General features: G+C 41.4%; 1 protein-coding gene across 2 annotated transcripts; it reads left to right on the top strand.

Moving 5' to 3' along the window:
- Window positions 1–437: 437 nt before the first annotated feature.
- Window positions 438–15,307, top strand: LOC106594168 (cytochrome P450 3A27). 2 transcript variants are annotated; one of them, XM_045711250.2, is made up of 13 exons: window positions 438–745; window positions 913–1,006; window positions 1,316–1,368; window positions 3,732–3,831; window positions 4,104–4,217; window positions 5,535–5,623; window positions 7,758–7,906; window positions 10,060–10,187; window positions 10,534–10,612; window positions 10,775–10,935; window positions 11,624–11,850; window positions 12,257–12,419; window positions 13,855–15,307. In XM_045711250.2, the coding sequence occupies exons 1-13, from the start codon at window positions 672–674 to the stop codon at window positions 13,963–13,965; spliced, it is 1,542 nt and encodes a 513-aa protein (XP_045567206.1). In that variant the 5' UTR covers window positions 438–671; the 3' UTR covers window positions 13,966–15,307. The 2 variants fall into 2 exon arrangements, with proteins under 2 accessions (XP_045567206.1, XP_045567207.1); XM_045711251.1 differs by lacking the exon at window positions 13,855–15,307 and adding an exon at window positions 13,747–13,815.
- Window positions 15,308–15,499: the final 192 nt, after the last annotated feature.

The raw sequence follows: 15,499 nt of genomic DNA, 5'->3' as shown, positions 1-15,499 counted from the left end.
AGAATTTGTTCTTAACTGACTTACCTAGGTAAATAAAGGTTAAATGTTATTCTTTTTTAAATAAACTTATGGAATTGTGAGGTGATTTCCTACAGTTAAAGTCCTGCAATAAGAGCTACGATGCTAATACTTGTGTAAACTCTTCACATTTCATGGACCCAAGATCCAGAGGTAACGCTGTAAAGTAAAATAGATGTCCCAAAGCAATTATAATACAGCCACAGTGCGACTTCAACTATTTTTTGCGTCAAATGAACTACTTATTGTCTTTTTTTAATTCATATAACAACATTCTAACCCTGTTCAGCATTATCTTGTCCAAATATGGCATTATATCCACTATTTTTATCCGTTTGCATCAGTTACAGTATGGGACTTTTATTTTGAAGTCGAACCGCAAATTCCATTGTGGCTCATACTTATTCTAGCTACCATCACAGATGTGCTTTTCCGACGGGATACAATAACCACTTGTAACCTGCACGGTCTCAAACAGAGTACGGAGAAGAGCAACGGTCGGTAGTTGAGATCTGCCGCGTGCACAGAAGAACCACACTAGAACCGGACAGACTCAAAACTTGTCAGACCATTAGACAAGTGAACTCAAACGAACCTGAGAGAAAACGGAGCCTTTGTTTTCAGAAGCGGCAGTGAGCCAAACCGGAGGAAAGATGATGAGTTTTCTGCCATACTTCTCCGCTGAGACGTGGACCCTCCTAGCCCTCCTCATCACCCTAATAGTAGTGTAAGGACTTACATCAAATCAAATGTTATTTGTCACATTTATCGTAGTTAACCGGTGTAGACTAGCAGTGAAATGCTTAGTTAGTGGTCCTTTTCCAACAATGCAAGATAATATATATATGTTGTATACTTCTGTAGAACATATTACTAGTTAACTTGTGTGTACAGGTACGGGTACTGGCCCTATGGTGTTTTCACTAAGATGGGTGTCCCTGGTCCCAAACCCCTACCTTACTTTGGCACAATGATGGAGTATAAAAAGGTTAGTACCCATACAGAATAAACATCTCTCTCATATTTTAAACAATAGTGTTATTTTTCTCCCATGTAAAACAAAACATTGAGAAAGAAAAAGAGGACTAGCCGGTTGTTTGAACAATAGATAAATAAAAGGTGAAATGAGACATGATCAGTCTAGAAGTTGTGTTGCTTGACTCTGAGGACCATAGAAAATAACAAACCCTCCTCAACCCTCACCTGTTTCAGGTGTGTTCTCTGTTCAGGTGTAAGACACACCTACATGACCAGGCATGAATCAGCAGTTTCTTTTTTTCTATCTCTCTGTGTGCAGGGTTTCACTAACTTTGACACAGAGTGCTTTCAGAAGTACGGGAGAATCTGGGGGTGAGTTCAGTTGGCTGTACCGTACTAGGATGACTCACAACTGTACTATGTTCTTTCAATGAATCACCTGCTCGAGCTGTCATGTGACCATGAGGAATAGTATTAGTAATGTCAACCAAAACCAGAATAATGTTTTCTATGTAATTTTCTAAGAGGTGGTTAATAAATGTGTGGGTTTCCAGTGTTGGGTAGGTTACTTTCTAAATGTAATCCGTTACAGTTACTAGTTTTACCTGTCCAACATTACCCCAAACTCAGTAACGTAATCGGATTACATTCAGTTACTTTAGATGACTTTCCCTTTAACCCTTTCTCCTATGCTGAGTCTGCTCCTACACACCTGGACAGCCAATACAGAACCTTAGTGATTCCTGTTCTTCCTCACTTCATCTGACCTGACCTCTGCCCCAAAGTGCTCACTCCTCCCCAACTCACGGCTGTTATGTTGTCTTGTACCAGACGGGTGTCTATCCTCCTCTCATAGGATCCATGACAAAAACATATCCTGACATAATGTAATCATGATAAATTCCCCTCTCTCCCTCAGTGACAGGAATAAGTATATTTCATGATTTCATAAGTCAAGAAATCAGAACCTAACACTACTATATATAATAATAGGATTAAACAAACTTAAACTTGTGGCTCTTTTCAATGCTGATTTGAATGTCATTGAGAAAACAGAAGTGTCAAAGATATTTTTTCACAAACATCTTTTCTGAATTTAAAGTAATCCTCAAAGTAATAGTTTAAAAAAAATCTAGTTTAAAAAAAATATCTGTAATCTGATTACAATATTTTTTTGCTGGTAATGTAACAGATTACAGTTACCGTTTAAAAAAAGATCCCTTACATGTAATCCGTTACTCCCCAACCATGTGTGTTTCTCCTCTGTGAAGGATCTATGATGGGAGGCAGCCTGTTCTGTGTACCATGTAGGTGTATATATAGTGGTTAAAGCCAGGTATGTTTCTCCTCTGTGAAGGATCTATGATGGGAGGCAGCCTGTTCTGTGTACCATGTAGGTGAATATATAGTGGTTAAAGCCAGGTGTGTTTCTCCTCTGTTAAGGATCTATGATGTGAGGCAGCCTGTTCTGTGTATCATGTAGGTGTATATATAGTGGTTAAAGCCAGGTATGTTTCTCCTCTGTGAAGGATCTATGATGGGAGGCAGTCTGTTCTGTGTACCATGTAGATGTATATATAGTGGTTAAACCAGGTATGTTTCTCCTCTGTGAAGGATCTATGATGGGAGGCAGTCTGTTCTGTGTACCATGTAGGTGTATATAGTGCATTCGGAAAGTATTCAGACCCCTTCACTTTTTCCACATTTTGTTATGTTACAGCCTTATTCTAAAATGGATTAAATCGTTTTCCCCTCTCATCAATCTACTCACAATACCCCATAATGACAAAGCAAAAACAGATTTTTATACATTTTTGCAAATGTATAAAAACCCCCCCAGAAATATCACATTTACACTATTAGTATTCAGACCCTTTACGCAGCACTTTGTTGATGCACTTTTGACAGCAATTACAGCCTCAAGTCTTCTTGGGTATGATGCTACAAGCTTGGCACACCTGTATTTGGGGAGTTTCTCCCATTCTTCTCTGCAGATCCTCTCAAGCCCTGTCAGGTTGAATGGGGAGCGTCGCTGCACAGCTATTTTCAGGTCTCTCCAGAGATGTTCGATTGGCCACTCTACCATTAAAGGCCTGATGGATGGTGGGCTGCAGAGATGGTTGTCCTTCTTGAAGGTTCTCCCATCTCCACAGAGGGACCCTAGAACTCTGTCAGAGTGACCATCGGGTTCTTGGTTACCTCCCTGACTAAAGCCCTTCTCCCCCGATTGCTCAGTTTGGCTGGACGGCCAGCTCTAGGAAGAGTCTTGGTGGTTCCAAACTTATTTTATTTAAGAATGATGGAGGCCACTGTGTTCTCGGGGACCTTCAATGCTGCAGACATGTTTTGGTACCATTCCCCAGATCTTTGCCTCGACACAATCCTGTCTCGGAGCTCTACAGACAATTCCTTCAACCTCATCACTTGGTTTTTGCTCTGACGTGCGCTGTCAACTGCGGGACCTTATATAGACAGGTGTGTGCCTTTCCAAATCATGTCCAATCAATTGAATTTACCACAGGTGGACTCCAATCAAGTTGTAGATCAATGGAAACAGAATGCACTTGAGCTCAATTTGGAGTCGCATAGCAAAGGGTCTGAATACTTATGTAAATAAGGTTAAAAGCCGTTTTCGCTTCTCGTTATGCGGTATTGTGTGTAGATTTATGAGTTTTTAAAATGTATTTAATCAATATTAGAATAGGGCTGTAATTTAACAAAATGCCTCTGTGAAGGATCTATGATGGGAGGCAGCCTGTTCTGTGTATCATGGACAAAAGCATGATCAAGACCATCCTGATTAAAGAGTGTTACAACATCTTCACCAACCGCAGGGTGAGACACACACACACACACACACACACACACACCACCACACACACACACACACACACACACACACACACACACACACACACACACACACACACACACACACACACACACACACACACACACACACACACATACACATCCCCTAATAATAATCTCAATAATAATAATCTTAACATTATTACTGATATTATTAATACATTATTTGTGTTTCAGAAATTAATTCTGAATGGCGAGCTGTTTGATAATTATTACAACTGTCCTCCATGATTTAGAACTTCCATCTGAACGGCGAGCTGTTTGATGCGGTGTCCGTTGCCGAGGACGATACATGGAGACGGATCCGCAGTGTCCTCTCACCTTCCTTTACCTCTGGACGACTAAAAGAGGTAGAACCATCCCTCCATCTCTCCCTTTCTATGCTTTATCAACTTGTTATAAACTCTTTATAGCTTGTTATAAACTCTTCATAAACTCATTATAGCTTGTTATAAACTCTATATAAACTCATTATAGCTTGTTAGAAACTCTATATAAACTCATTATAGCTTGTTAGAAACTCTTTACTAACTCATTATAGCTTGTTAGAAACTCTTTATAAACTCTTTATATCTTGTTATAAACTCTTTATAAACTCTTTATAGCTTGTTATAAACTCTATATAAACTCATTATAGCTTGTTATAAACTCTATATAAACTCATTATAGCTTGTTATAAACTCTATATAAACTCATTATAGCTTGTTAGAATCTCTGTAAACTCATTATAGCTTGTTATAAACTCTTTATAAAGTTATTATAGATACCTTATTTACATTATTATTCAAAGGTGGAGTCATGCGTCCTCTGAAACATGACCCGCCTGACCACCTACTTCCTGTTTTACCTGGATGTCAGCATCACTAATGTGAAACATCGTTCGACTGATAACCCAAGTCAGTTTGCAGGCGCCCGGCCTTGTCACAAGAAGTCGCTAGAGCACGATAGGCTAATTGTGTGCCATCCTATGGGGTTCACGGTCACGGTCGGTTGTGACACAGCCTGGGATCGAACACCAGGCTGTGCAGTGCTTTTCACCGCTGCACCACCCAGGACCCCTATCTTCTTCATTCTAATGAAATGCTTGAATCATAATATAGGACTAGAATTAGATGCAGATGGCTTTCACTTCTCTTCACGAAGATTTAATGGTTATATGGGTCTGAATAAATAACTGCTATAGTCTACCACCATCTGAATGGTTATGGGTCTGAATAAATAACTGCTATAGTCTACCACCATCTGAATGGTTATGGGTCTGAATAAATAACTGCTATAGTCTACCACCATCTGAATGGTTATGGGTCTGAATAAATAACTGCTATAGTCTACCACCATTGTGCGTTCACTCTTTCAAACTACCCGTGATTTCTATTGGCTGCTCTATTTAGCATTCAGCAAACAAGAGCTTGCATCCCTCTTCGATTAGTCTATTTGTATAGGAAATGCAACAACAACAACAATGTCCAGCAAGCTATTCTAGTCTAGATTTTCCTGAATGGGAATCCAAGAGCTAAGGAGCATAATTTACTGGTGTCTCTTAGTTATTTATCCCAGGAAAAGGGAGTGGTTTTGTGCGGTAACTCTCGGCCATTCAACCCTAATCATGAAGCAGCACTCTGTATCTCTCTCTCTCTTTCTCTCTCTCTCTCTCTATATATATATAGATGTTTGGTATCATGAAGCGGCACTCTGCTAACCTGCTGAACGGAATGAAGAAGCAGGCAGATAAAGACCAGACCATCGAAGTGAAGGAGTGAGTCCTGACCTCTAACCTCTTACCTCTGACATTTCACCTTACAGCTCTGAGTCTTAATTGTAATACACATACATACAGTGGCAAGAATAAGTATGTGAACCCTTTGAAATTCCCTGGATTTCTGCATAAATGGTCATCAAATTTGATCTGATCTCCATCTAAGTCACAACAAGACAAAGTGTGCTTAAACTAATAACACACAAACAATTATACGTTTTCATGTCTTTATTGAACACACCGTGTAAACATTCACAGTGCAGAGTGGGAAAAGTATGTGAACCCTTAGATTTAATAACTGATTGACCCTCCTTTTGCAGCAATAACCTCAACCAAACGTTTTCTGTAGTTGTGGATCAGACCTGCACAATGATCAGGAGGAATTTTGGACCATTCCTCTTTACAAAACTGTTTCAGTTCAGCAATATTCTTGTGAAGTCTGGTGTGAACCACTCTCTTGAGGTCCTGCCACAGCATCTTAATCGGGTTGAGGTCAGGACTCTGACTGGGCCACTCCAGAAGGCGTATTTTCTTCTCTTGAAGCCATTCTGTTGTTGATTTACTTCTGCGTTTTGTGTCGTTGTCCTGTTGCATCACGCAACTTCTGTTGAGCTTCAATTGGCGGACAGATAGCCTTCCATTCTCCTGCAAAAAGTATTGATGAACTTGGAAATATATTTTTCCGTTGATGATAGCAAGCTGTCAAGGCCCTGAGGCAGGAAAGCAGCCCCAAACAATGATGCTCCCTCCACCATACTTTACAGTTGGGAAGAGATTTTTATGTTGGTGTGCTGTGCCTTTATTTCTCCGCACATAGTGTTGTGTGTTCCTTCCAAACAACTCAACTGTAGTTTCATCTGTCCACAAGAAGCATTGGCTTCTTCTGTGGTGTCCTCCCATGAACATTATTCTTGTTTATTGTTTTACGTATTGTAGACTCATCAACAGAGATGTTAGCATGTTCCAGAGGTTTCTGTAAGTCTTTAGCTGACACTCTAGGATTCTTCTTAACATCATTGAGCATTCTGCACTGTGCTCTTGCAGTCATCTTTGCAGGATGGCCACTCCTAGGGAGAGTAGCAACAGTGCTGAACTTTCTCCATTTATAGACAATTTGTCTTACCGTGGACTGATGAACATCAAGGCTTTTAGAGATACTTTTGTAACCCTTTCCAGCTTTATGCAAGTCAACAATTCTTCATCTTAGGTCTTCTGAGATCTCTTCTGTTCGAGGCATGGTTCACGTAAGGCAATGCTTCTTGTGAATAGCAAAGTCAAATTTTGTGAGTGTTTTTTATAGGGCAGGGCAGCTCAAACCAACATCTCCAATCTCGTCTCATTGATTGGACTACAGGTTAGCTGACTCCTGATTCCAATTAGTTTTTGGAAAAGTCATTAGCCTAGGGGTTCACATACTTTTTCCAAACTACACTGTGAATGTTTAAATGATGTATTCAATATAGACAAGAAAAATACAATACTTTGTGTTATTAGTTTAAGCACACTGTGTTTGTCTACTGTTGTGACTAAGATGAAAATCAGATCAAATTTTATAACAAATTTATTCAGAAATACAGGTAATTCCAAAGGGTTCACATACTTTGTCTTGCCACTGTTGTTGTGTGGTCAGTAGATGTGTGGTCAGTAGATGTGTGGTTGTGGTCAGTAGTTGTGTGGTTGTGGTCAGTAGTTGTGGTCAATAATTGTGTGGTCAGTAGTTGTGTGGGCAGTAGTTGTGTTCAGTAGTTGAGGTCAATAGTTGTGTGATCAGTAGTTGTGTTCAGTAGTTGAGGTCAGTAGTTGTGGTCAATAGTTGTGTGATCAGTAGTTGTGTTCAGTAGTTGAGGTCAGTAGTTGTGGTCAGTAACTGTGTGGTTGTGGTCTATAGTTGTGTGGTTGTGGTCAATAGTTTTGTGGTTGTGGTCAGTTGTTGTGTGGTCAGTAGTTGTGTGATTGTGGTCAATAGTTGTGTGGTTGTGGTCAATAGTTGTGTGGTCAGTAGTTGTGTGGTCAGTAGTTGTGTGGTTGTGGTCAGTAGTTGTGGTCAGTAGTTGTGTGGTTGTGGTCAGTATTTGGGTGGTCAGTAGTTGTGAGGTCAGTAGCTGTGTGGTGTGTAATTGTGGTTGTCTTGCAGGTTCTTCGGGCCCTACAGTATGGACGTGGTCACCAGCACAGCCTTCAGTGTGGACATTGACTCTCTGAACAACCCTTCAGACCCCTTCGTTTCCAACGTCAAGAAGATGCTCAAGTTTGACCTGTTCAACCCACTGTTCCTCCTAGTCGGTGAGACCGTACACGCACACATGCGCAGACACACAGGACGCAAAGTTGTAGTTTTTAATCCTATAAAGTTATATACCTCTGTATAAGAAGGATATAAAGTCTGACCCTGGGAATTATAGGCCTGTATCTATCCTCTGTGTAACATCAAAGATCCTGGAGAGAGTTGTACATGAGCAAATGTGTGAATATTTTAACAAAAAAAGGTATGATCTTCTGTTGGGTTTTAGAAAAACATACTCCACTGATTCATGTCTACTTTACTTGACTGACTTCATCAGGAAAGAGATTGATGAGGGAAATCTGTGTGGAATGGTACTGCTTGACCTACAGAAGGACTTTGATATAGTTAACCACTGTCTCCTAATCTCCAAACTGGAGGCACTGGGGTTAAGCAGTATCCCTCTAGGCTTGGTAAAGTCCTATTTATCAGGAAGGGAGCAAGTAGTAGAGGTTAATGGTTCACTGTCTCAGGCAAAACCAATGAGTTGTGGCGTTCCGCAGGGGAGCATGCTTGGGCCTCTGCTGTTTTAATTGTATATTAATGATATGAAAGATGCTTGTTCTTGCCGTCTTTTTCTTTATGCGGATGACTACACTTCTGGTGTCTCACAAAAGTAAAACTATGTTGGAGAGCATATTTAGCACAGAGCTTACTAACATTAGAAAATGGCTTGGAGATATTAAGCTATTTCTGCGCTTAGGGAAAACTGAAGCAAATATTTTTGGATCCAGACCTAAATTGAGTAGGTCCTCTAAAATCAGAGTGGAGTTAGGGGGTCAGGTGCTGACTACTAAAACCTCTGTTAGCTACTTGGGATGTATCCTTGATGGAAGCTTGGGAGGTGTGAGCATGGCCAATAAAGTGCTAGGGAAGGTTAATGCCAGGACTAAGTTTTTGGCTAGAAAGTCTAAGCTGCTTGATAAGGACTCCATGAAAGTGCTAGCTACTGCCCTCATTCAATGCCATTTTGACTATGCTAGTACTTCCTGGTTTGGGGGCTTATCCAAACTTATGAAGGGGAAGCTCCAGATAGCCCAGAATAAGCTGATTAGGGTAGTATTGAAGGTGAGCACTTACTCACATAGTCAGGAGCTGCTTTCAGGAACTCAACTGGCTGCCTGTTTAGGCTAGGGTGTCCCAGATTAGACTAGGTTTGGTTTACAGGAGTATTTATGGTCCTGCGCCCAGATATCTAACTGATTACTTTCCTCGTGTTAGGGATGCACACAATCACAGCACCAGATCAGGTGTTGCTGATGTGTGCTTATACAGGTTCAGGAGTAATGCTGGGAAAGGTACTTTCTTGTGTACTGGAGCCTCAGAATGGAATGAGTTGCCTCTGCCCATAAAAACAACATCCTCTCTGGGCAGCTTTAAAAATAAAAATATGTTTGATGTCCTCTGTGCCCATATGAATAACCCCTATGATGTAACTGGAATGATGAGATAGATGCTCTTCTTCTCTGTTTTTGTATTAAAATATCACTGCCATACTGTGCTTAACTGTGTTCGATCTTGTCTAGCCATCATGTCTCAAGAGGACCACAATGGAAATAAGTCCCAGACTTTGCCTGTTATTCTCCATGATTTAACAATGGAAATAAGACCCAGAATTTATTGTCTGTTATCCTCCATGATTTAACAATGGAAATAAGTCCCAGACTTTAGTGTGTGTTATCCTCCATGATCTAACAATGGAAATAAGTCCCAGACTTTATTGTGTGTTATCCTCCATGATCTAACAATGGAAATAAGTCCCACAATTTATTGTGTGTTATCCTCCATGATCTAACAATGGAAATAAGTCCCAGACTTTATTGTGTGTTATCCTCCATGATTTAACAATGGAAATAAGTCCCAGAATTTATTGTGTGTTATCCTCCATGATCTAACAATGGAAATAAGTCCCAGACTTTATTGTGTGTTATCCTCCATGATTTAACAATGGAAATAAGTCCCAGACTTTATTGTGTGTTATCCTCCATGATCTAACAATGGAAATAAGTCCCAGAATTTATTGTGTGTTAATCTCCATGATTTAACTCATGTTCATGTATGGCTTTTTAAAGTTTTATATGTGCTTGTTTTTTTAAATGGTCAAATTAGTAAACTAAAACTTTCTGTAAAACGTTCCTCTCCTCTCCTTCTCCAGCTTTGTTTCCGGTCACAGGTCCTATCTTGGAGAAGATGAAGTTTTCTTTCTTCCCGACTGCGGTGACAGACTTCTTTTATGCCTCGCTGGCTAAGATCAAATCTGGACGTGACACTGGGAACTCAACTGTAAACATGTTTTATATTTGATTGTTATGTTGATATTTTCATCTGAACATTTGTATTTGTATTGTAATATTCTGTATTTATTTATTATATAACTATGTAACTATGTAATATAACTAGTGATGGGGACCAATATGGAACGTCCATATCGATATCATGTTGGAATTTAAAAACACTATTATTGGGACCCAAATATCTACATTCATATTAGAATCTGTTTGTCTTGGTTGTGATTGGACGAAATCCATTAGAATCTGTTTGTGTTGGTTGTGATTGGTCCAGATACAGTGGAATCTGTTTGTATTGGTTGTGACTGGACGAATTTGACCTCATGTCTATCTGCTTCCAGAGTCGGGTGGATTTCTTACAGCTGATGATCGACTCTCAGAAAGGCAACGACACAAAGACAGGAGAGGAGCAGACTAAAGGTACCTGCCGAACAAACACCTGTAAACTACTGTTACAAACACACACCTGTAAACTACTGTTACAAACACACACCTGGAAACTATTCTCTCTCTCTTCTCTCTCTCTCTCTCTCTCTCTCTCTCTCTCTTCTCCCTTCCTCTCCTCTCTCTCTCCCTCCACAGGACTGACTGATCATGAGATCTTGTCTCAGGCCATGATCTTCATCTTCGCCGGCTACGAGACCAGCAGCAGTACTATGAGTTTCCTGGCCTATAACCTGGCAACCAACCCCCATGTCATGGCCAAACTGCAGGAGGAGATAGATACTGTATTCCCCAACAAGGTAACCCCCATGTCATGACCAAACTGCAGGAGGAGATAGATACTGTATTCCCCAACAAGGTAACCCCCACACCATGACCAAACTGCAGGAGGAGATAGATACTGTGTTCCCCAACAAGGTAACCCCCATGTCATGACCAAACTGCAGGAGGAGATAGATACTGTATTCCCCAACAAGGTAACCCCCACACCATGACCAAACTGCAGGAGGAGATAGATACTGTATTCCCCAACAAGGTAACCCCCACACCATGACCAAACTGCAGGAGGAGATAGATACTGTGTTCCCCAACAAGGTAACCCCCACACCATGACCAAACTGCAGGAGGAGATAGATACTGTGTTCCCCAACAACGTAGCCCCCACACCATGACCAAACTGCAGGAGGAGATAGATACTGTGTTCCCCAACAAGGTAACCCCCACACCATGACCAAACTGCAGGAGGAGATAGATACTGTGTTCCCCAACAAGGTGACCCCCACACCATGACCAAACTGCCGGAGGAGGTAGATACTGTGTGGGTGCCAGATGTGGTGAGGTACTGATCTGTGTGTAACCCCGGTGCCAGATGTGGTAAGGAACTGATGTGTGTGTAACCCCGGTGCCAGATGTGGTGAGGTACTGATGTGTGTGTAACCCTGGTGCCAGATGTGGTGAGGTACTGATTTATATGTAACCCTGGTGCAGGCTCCAATCCAGTACGAAGCTCTGATGCAGATGGACTATTTGGACTGTGTGTTGAATGAGTCTCTGAGACTGTACCCCATCGCCCCACGACTGGAGAGGGTCGCCAAGAAGACGGTGGAGATTAACGGCATCGTCATCCCCAAAGACTGCATTGTCCTGGTTCCCACGTGGACCCTCCACCGTGACCCAGAGATCTGGTCAGACCCTGAGGAGTTCAAACCAGAGAGGTACTCGACCACACCGTAACACAACCTTAATACAACCACAGTACAACCATAACACAACCACAATACAACCATGACACAACCTTAATACAACCACAGTACAACCACAATACAACCATAACACAGCCACAATACAACCACAATGCAACCACAATCCAACCATAACACAACCTTAATACAACCACAGTACAACCACAGCACAACCATAACACAACCACAATACAAACACAAGAGCATTACTACATTTTGCTACAACGTACTACAGTGCTTCATAGTACTGCAGTGCAATGTATTATGTGTCTGAAACACAACCACAAATCAACTACAATACAACGTGTAATGTGTCTGAACCACAACCACAAATCAACAACAATACAATGTGTAATATGTCTGCCCTCTCCCTGTACAGGTTCAGTAAGGAGAACAAGGAGTCTATTGATCCGTACACGTACATGCCGTTTGGGGCAGGGCCCAGGAACTGTATCGGGATGCGTTTCGCCCTGATCATGATCAAACTGGCCATGGTCGAGATCCTCCAGAGTTTCACTTTCTCCGTCTGCGACGAGACCGAGGTGAGACGCTCACCTGAGCAGACAGAATATGACATCATCAAACATCAGTAGCATTCATAGATAGAGGCCGCAATTACCGAAGTACCTATTTTAACATGGTCACCACCTGTTTTACATTATCACCACCTGTTTTAACATGGTCACCACCTGTTTGAACATGGTCACCACCTGTTTTAACATGGTAAGTAGCTGTTTTACATGGTCAGCACCTGTTTTACATGGTCAACATCTGTTTTACATGGTCAACATCTGTTTTGACATGTTCAGCACCTGTTTTAACATGGTTAGCATCATTTTTAACATGGTCAGCACCTATTACATGGTCACCACCTGTTGTAACATGGTCAGCACCTGTTGTAACATGGTCACCACCTGTTTTAGCATGGTCAGCACCTTTTTTTAACATGGACCTGTTTTAACATGGTCACAATTTGTTTTAGCATGGTCATCACCCTTTTTTAACATGGTCACTGCCTGTTTCAACATGGTCACCACCTGTTTTAACATGGTCACCGCCGGTTTTAACATGGTCACCGCCTGTTTTATCATGGTCACCGCCTGTTTTAGCATGGTCACCGCCTGTTTTATCATGGTCACCGCCTGTTTTATCATGGTCACCGTCTGTTTTAACATGGTCACCACCTGTTTTAACATGGTCACCACCTGTTTTAACATGGTCACCTCCTGTTTTATCATGGTCACCTCCTGTTTTATCATGGTCACCACCTGTTTTAACATGGTCACCACCTGTTTTAACATGGTCACCTCCTGTTTTATCATGGTCACCTCCTGTTTTATCATGGTCACCACCTGTTTTAACATGGTCACCACCTGTTTTATCATGGTCACCTCCTGTTTTATCATGGTCACCTCCTGTTTTATCATGGTCACCTCCTGTTTTATCATGGTCCCTGTTTTATCATGGTCACCTCCTGTTTTATCATGGTCACCACCTGTTTTAACATGGTCACCACCTGTTTTATCATGGTCACCTCCTGTTTTATCATGGTCACCTCCTGTTTTATCATGGTCACCTCCTGTTTTATCATGGTCACCTCCTGTTTTATCATGGTCAGCTCCTGTTTTAACATGGTCACCGCCTGTTTTAACATGGTCTCTGCCTGTTTAATAACATGGTCAGCACCTGTTTTATAACATGGTCAGTTCCTTTTTTAACATGGTCACCACCTGTTGTAACATGGTTTGTTATTCTCTATAGATCCTTTTGGAGATGGACAACCAGGGTTCTGTTCTGTTTAGTTATTCTCTGTAGATCATGTTGGAGATGGACAACCAGGGTTCTGTTCTGTTATTTTATTCTCTATAGATCCCATTGGAGGTGGACAACCAGGGTTCTGTTCTGTTTAGTTATTCTCTGTAGATCATATTGGAGATGGGCAACCAGGGTTCTGTTCTGTTCTGTTATTCTCTATAGATCCCATTGGAGATGGACAACCAGGGTCTGCTGATGCCAAAACGACCAATCAAACTGAGGCTGGAGCCCCGTAGCAACACGCCTAGCAACACCACCGTCACCTCTCTTTAGTGTCCAACAACTTGACCGTATGCAGGAGCACCCTACCCTGGAGTACCCTTCTCTCTCTCTCTCTCTCTCTCTCTCTCGCTCTCTCTCTCTCTCTCTCTCTCCCCCCTCTCCCCCCCACACACAAAAGGGCTATACTACAGACAGAAATACTTTTCTGCATGCCCCCTCACCCCGCTAATGATCCTGGGCTGGTGTGGTTACATGTGGTCTACGGTTGTGAGGCCGGTTGGACGTACTGCCAAATTCTCTAAAACAACGTTGGAAGTGGCATATGGTAGAGAAATGAACATTAAATTAGCTCTGGTTGACATTCCTGCAGTCAGCATGCCAATTGCTGATTGTGGCATTGCAATATGTGTTGTGTAACAAAACTGCACATTTTAGAGTGGCCTTTGATTGTCCCCAGCACAAGGTGCACCTGTGTAATGATCATGCTGTTTAATCAGCTTCTTGATATGTCACACCTGTCAGGTGGATGGATTATCTTGACAAAGGATAAAATGCTCACTAACAGGGATGGAAACATTTGTGGACAAAATTTGAGAGTAATTGGCTTTTTGTGCGTATGGAACATTTCTGGGATCTTTTATTTCAGCTCCTGAAACATTTTTGTTCAAAAGCCTCCTATCTATCTATTGATCGATCGATCGATTGATCGGCTACTGAATATTCAGTCCTTATCCTAACCCTGCTATAGGCTACTGAATATTCAGTCCTTACCCTGCTTTAGGCTACTGAATATTCAGTCCTTATCCTAACCCTGCTATAGGCTACTGAATACTCAGTCCTAACCCTGCTATAGGCTACTGAATACTCAGTCCTGACCCTGCTATAGGCTACTGAATATTCAGGCTGGGATTCAATAGGCTACTTAATATGATAATTAGACTGCATTCACAATGAATGTTCAGTTCAATCATAAATTACCTTTAAAATGGCACATAGCTGACAAAGTGCTGGGATTGAATCCTGGTCTTAGTCTCATGCTTGGTTTGAGTAGGACTCAGAAACCCATTTCCACCAGATAAAAGAAAGATAGTAATACTATGGATGCATTAGGGGTACATGTCTTGTTAAAGTTAGACACCAGGAGGTATTAAATCCATGGCATGATGTCATGTCTGGATCCTGCACACTACTGGCTGGTGGCTGGAATTCTCCTAGAATGTAGAACTCTAGCTGGTGTTCTCTAGAACTGTACTCTAATTCTGTTCCTCTGGGTGTTCTGCTGTCCAGTCATTCCAAAATAGAATCTTTACTGTCTGTTGAAATGATCCCTGCAGCTGCTTTGCTTTAACTTTAATCATCACAAACCAATAAAAATCATCACACTAATGAACAAGGTCGTCTGTGTATTTATTAACGTTCATAAAACAAAACTTAAGACACAAACACAAACGAATATACATGAGAACAATCAGTATAGATTGATTTGTGTCATTTATCAAGACATACTGTATTTGTATTTTCATTCAGCTAGGCCTAAATGTAGTGTTACAACTTGGTCACCCACACACGTTTCTTTTCAGATCCC

Source organism: Salmo salar, chromosome 12 (assembly GCF_965601325.2).
Source record: "Salmo salar chromosome 12, fSalSal1, whole genome shotgun sequence".
Classification (NCBI taxonomy): domain Eukaryota; kingdom Metazoa; phylum Chordata; class Actinopteri; order Salmoniformes; family Salmonidae; genus Salmo; species Salmo salar.
The sequence above is the reverse complement of the archived record's forward strand: the minus strand, read 5'-3'. Positions and strand labels throughout refer to the sequence as shown.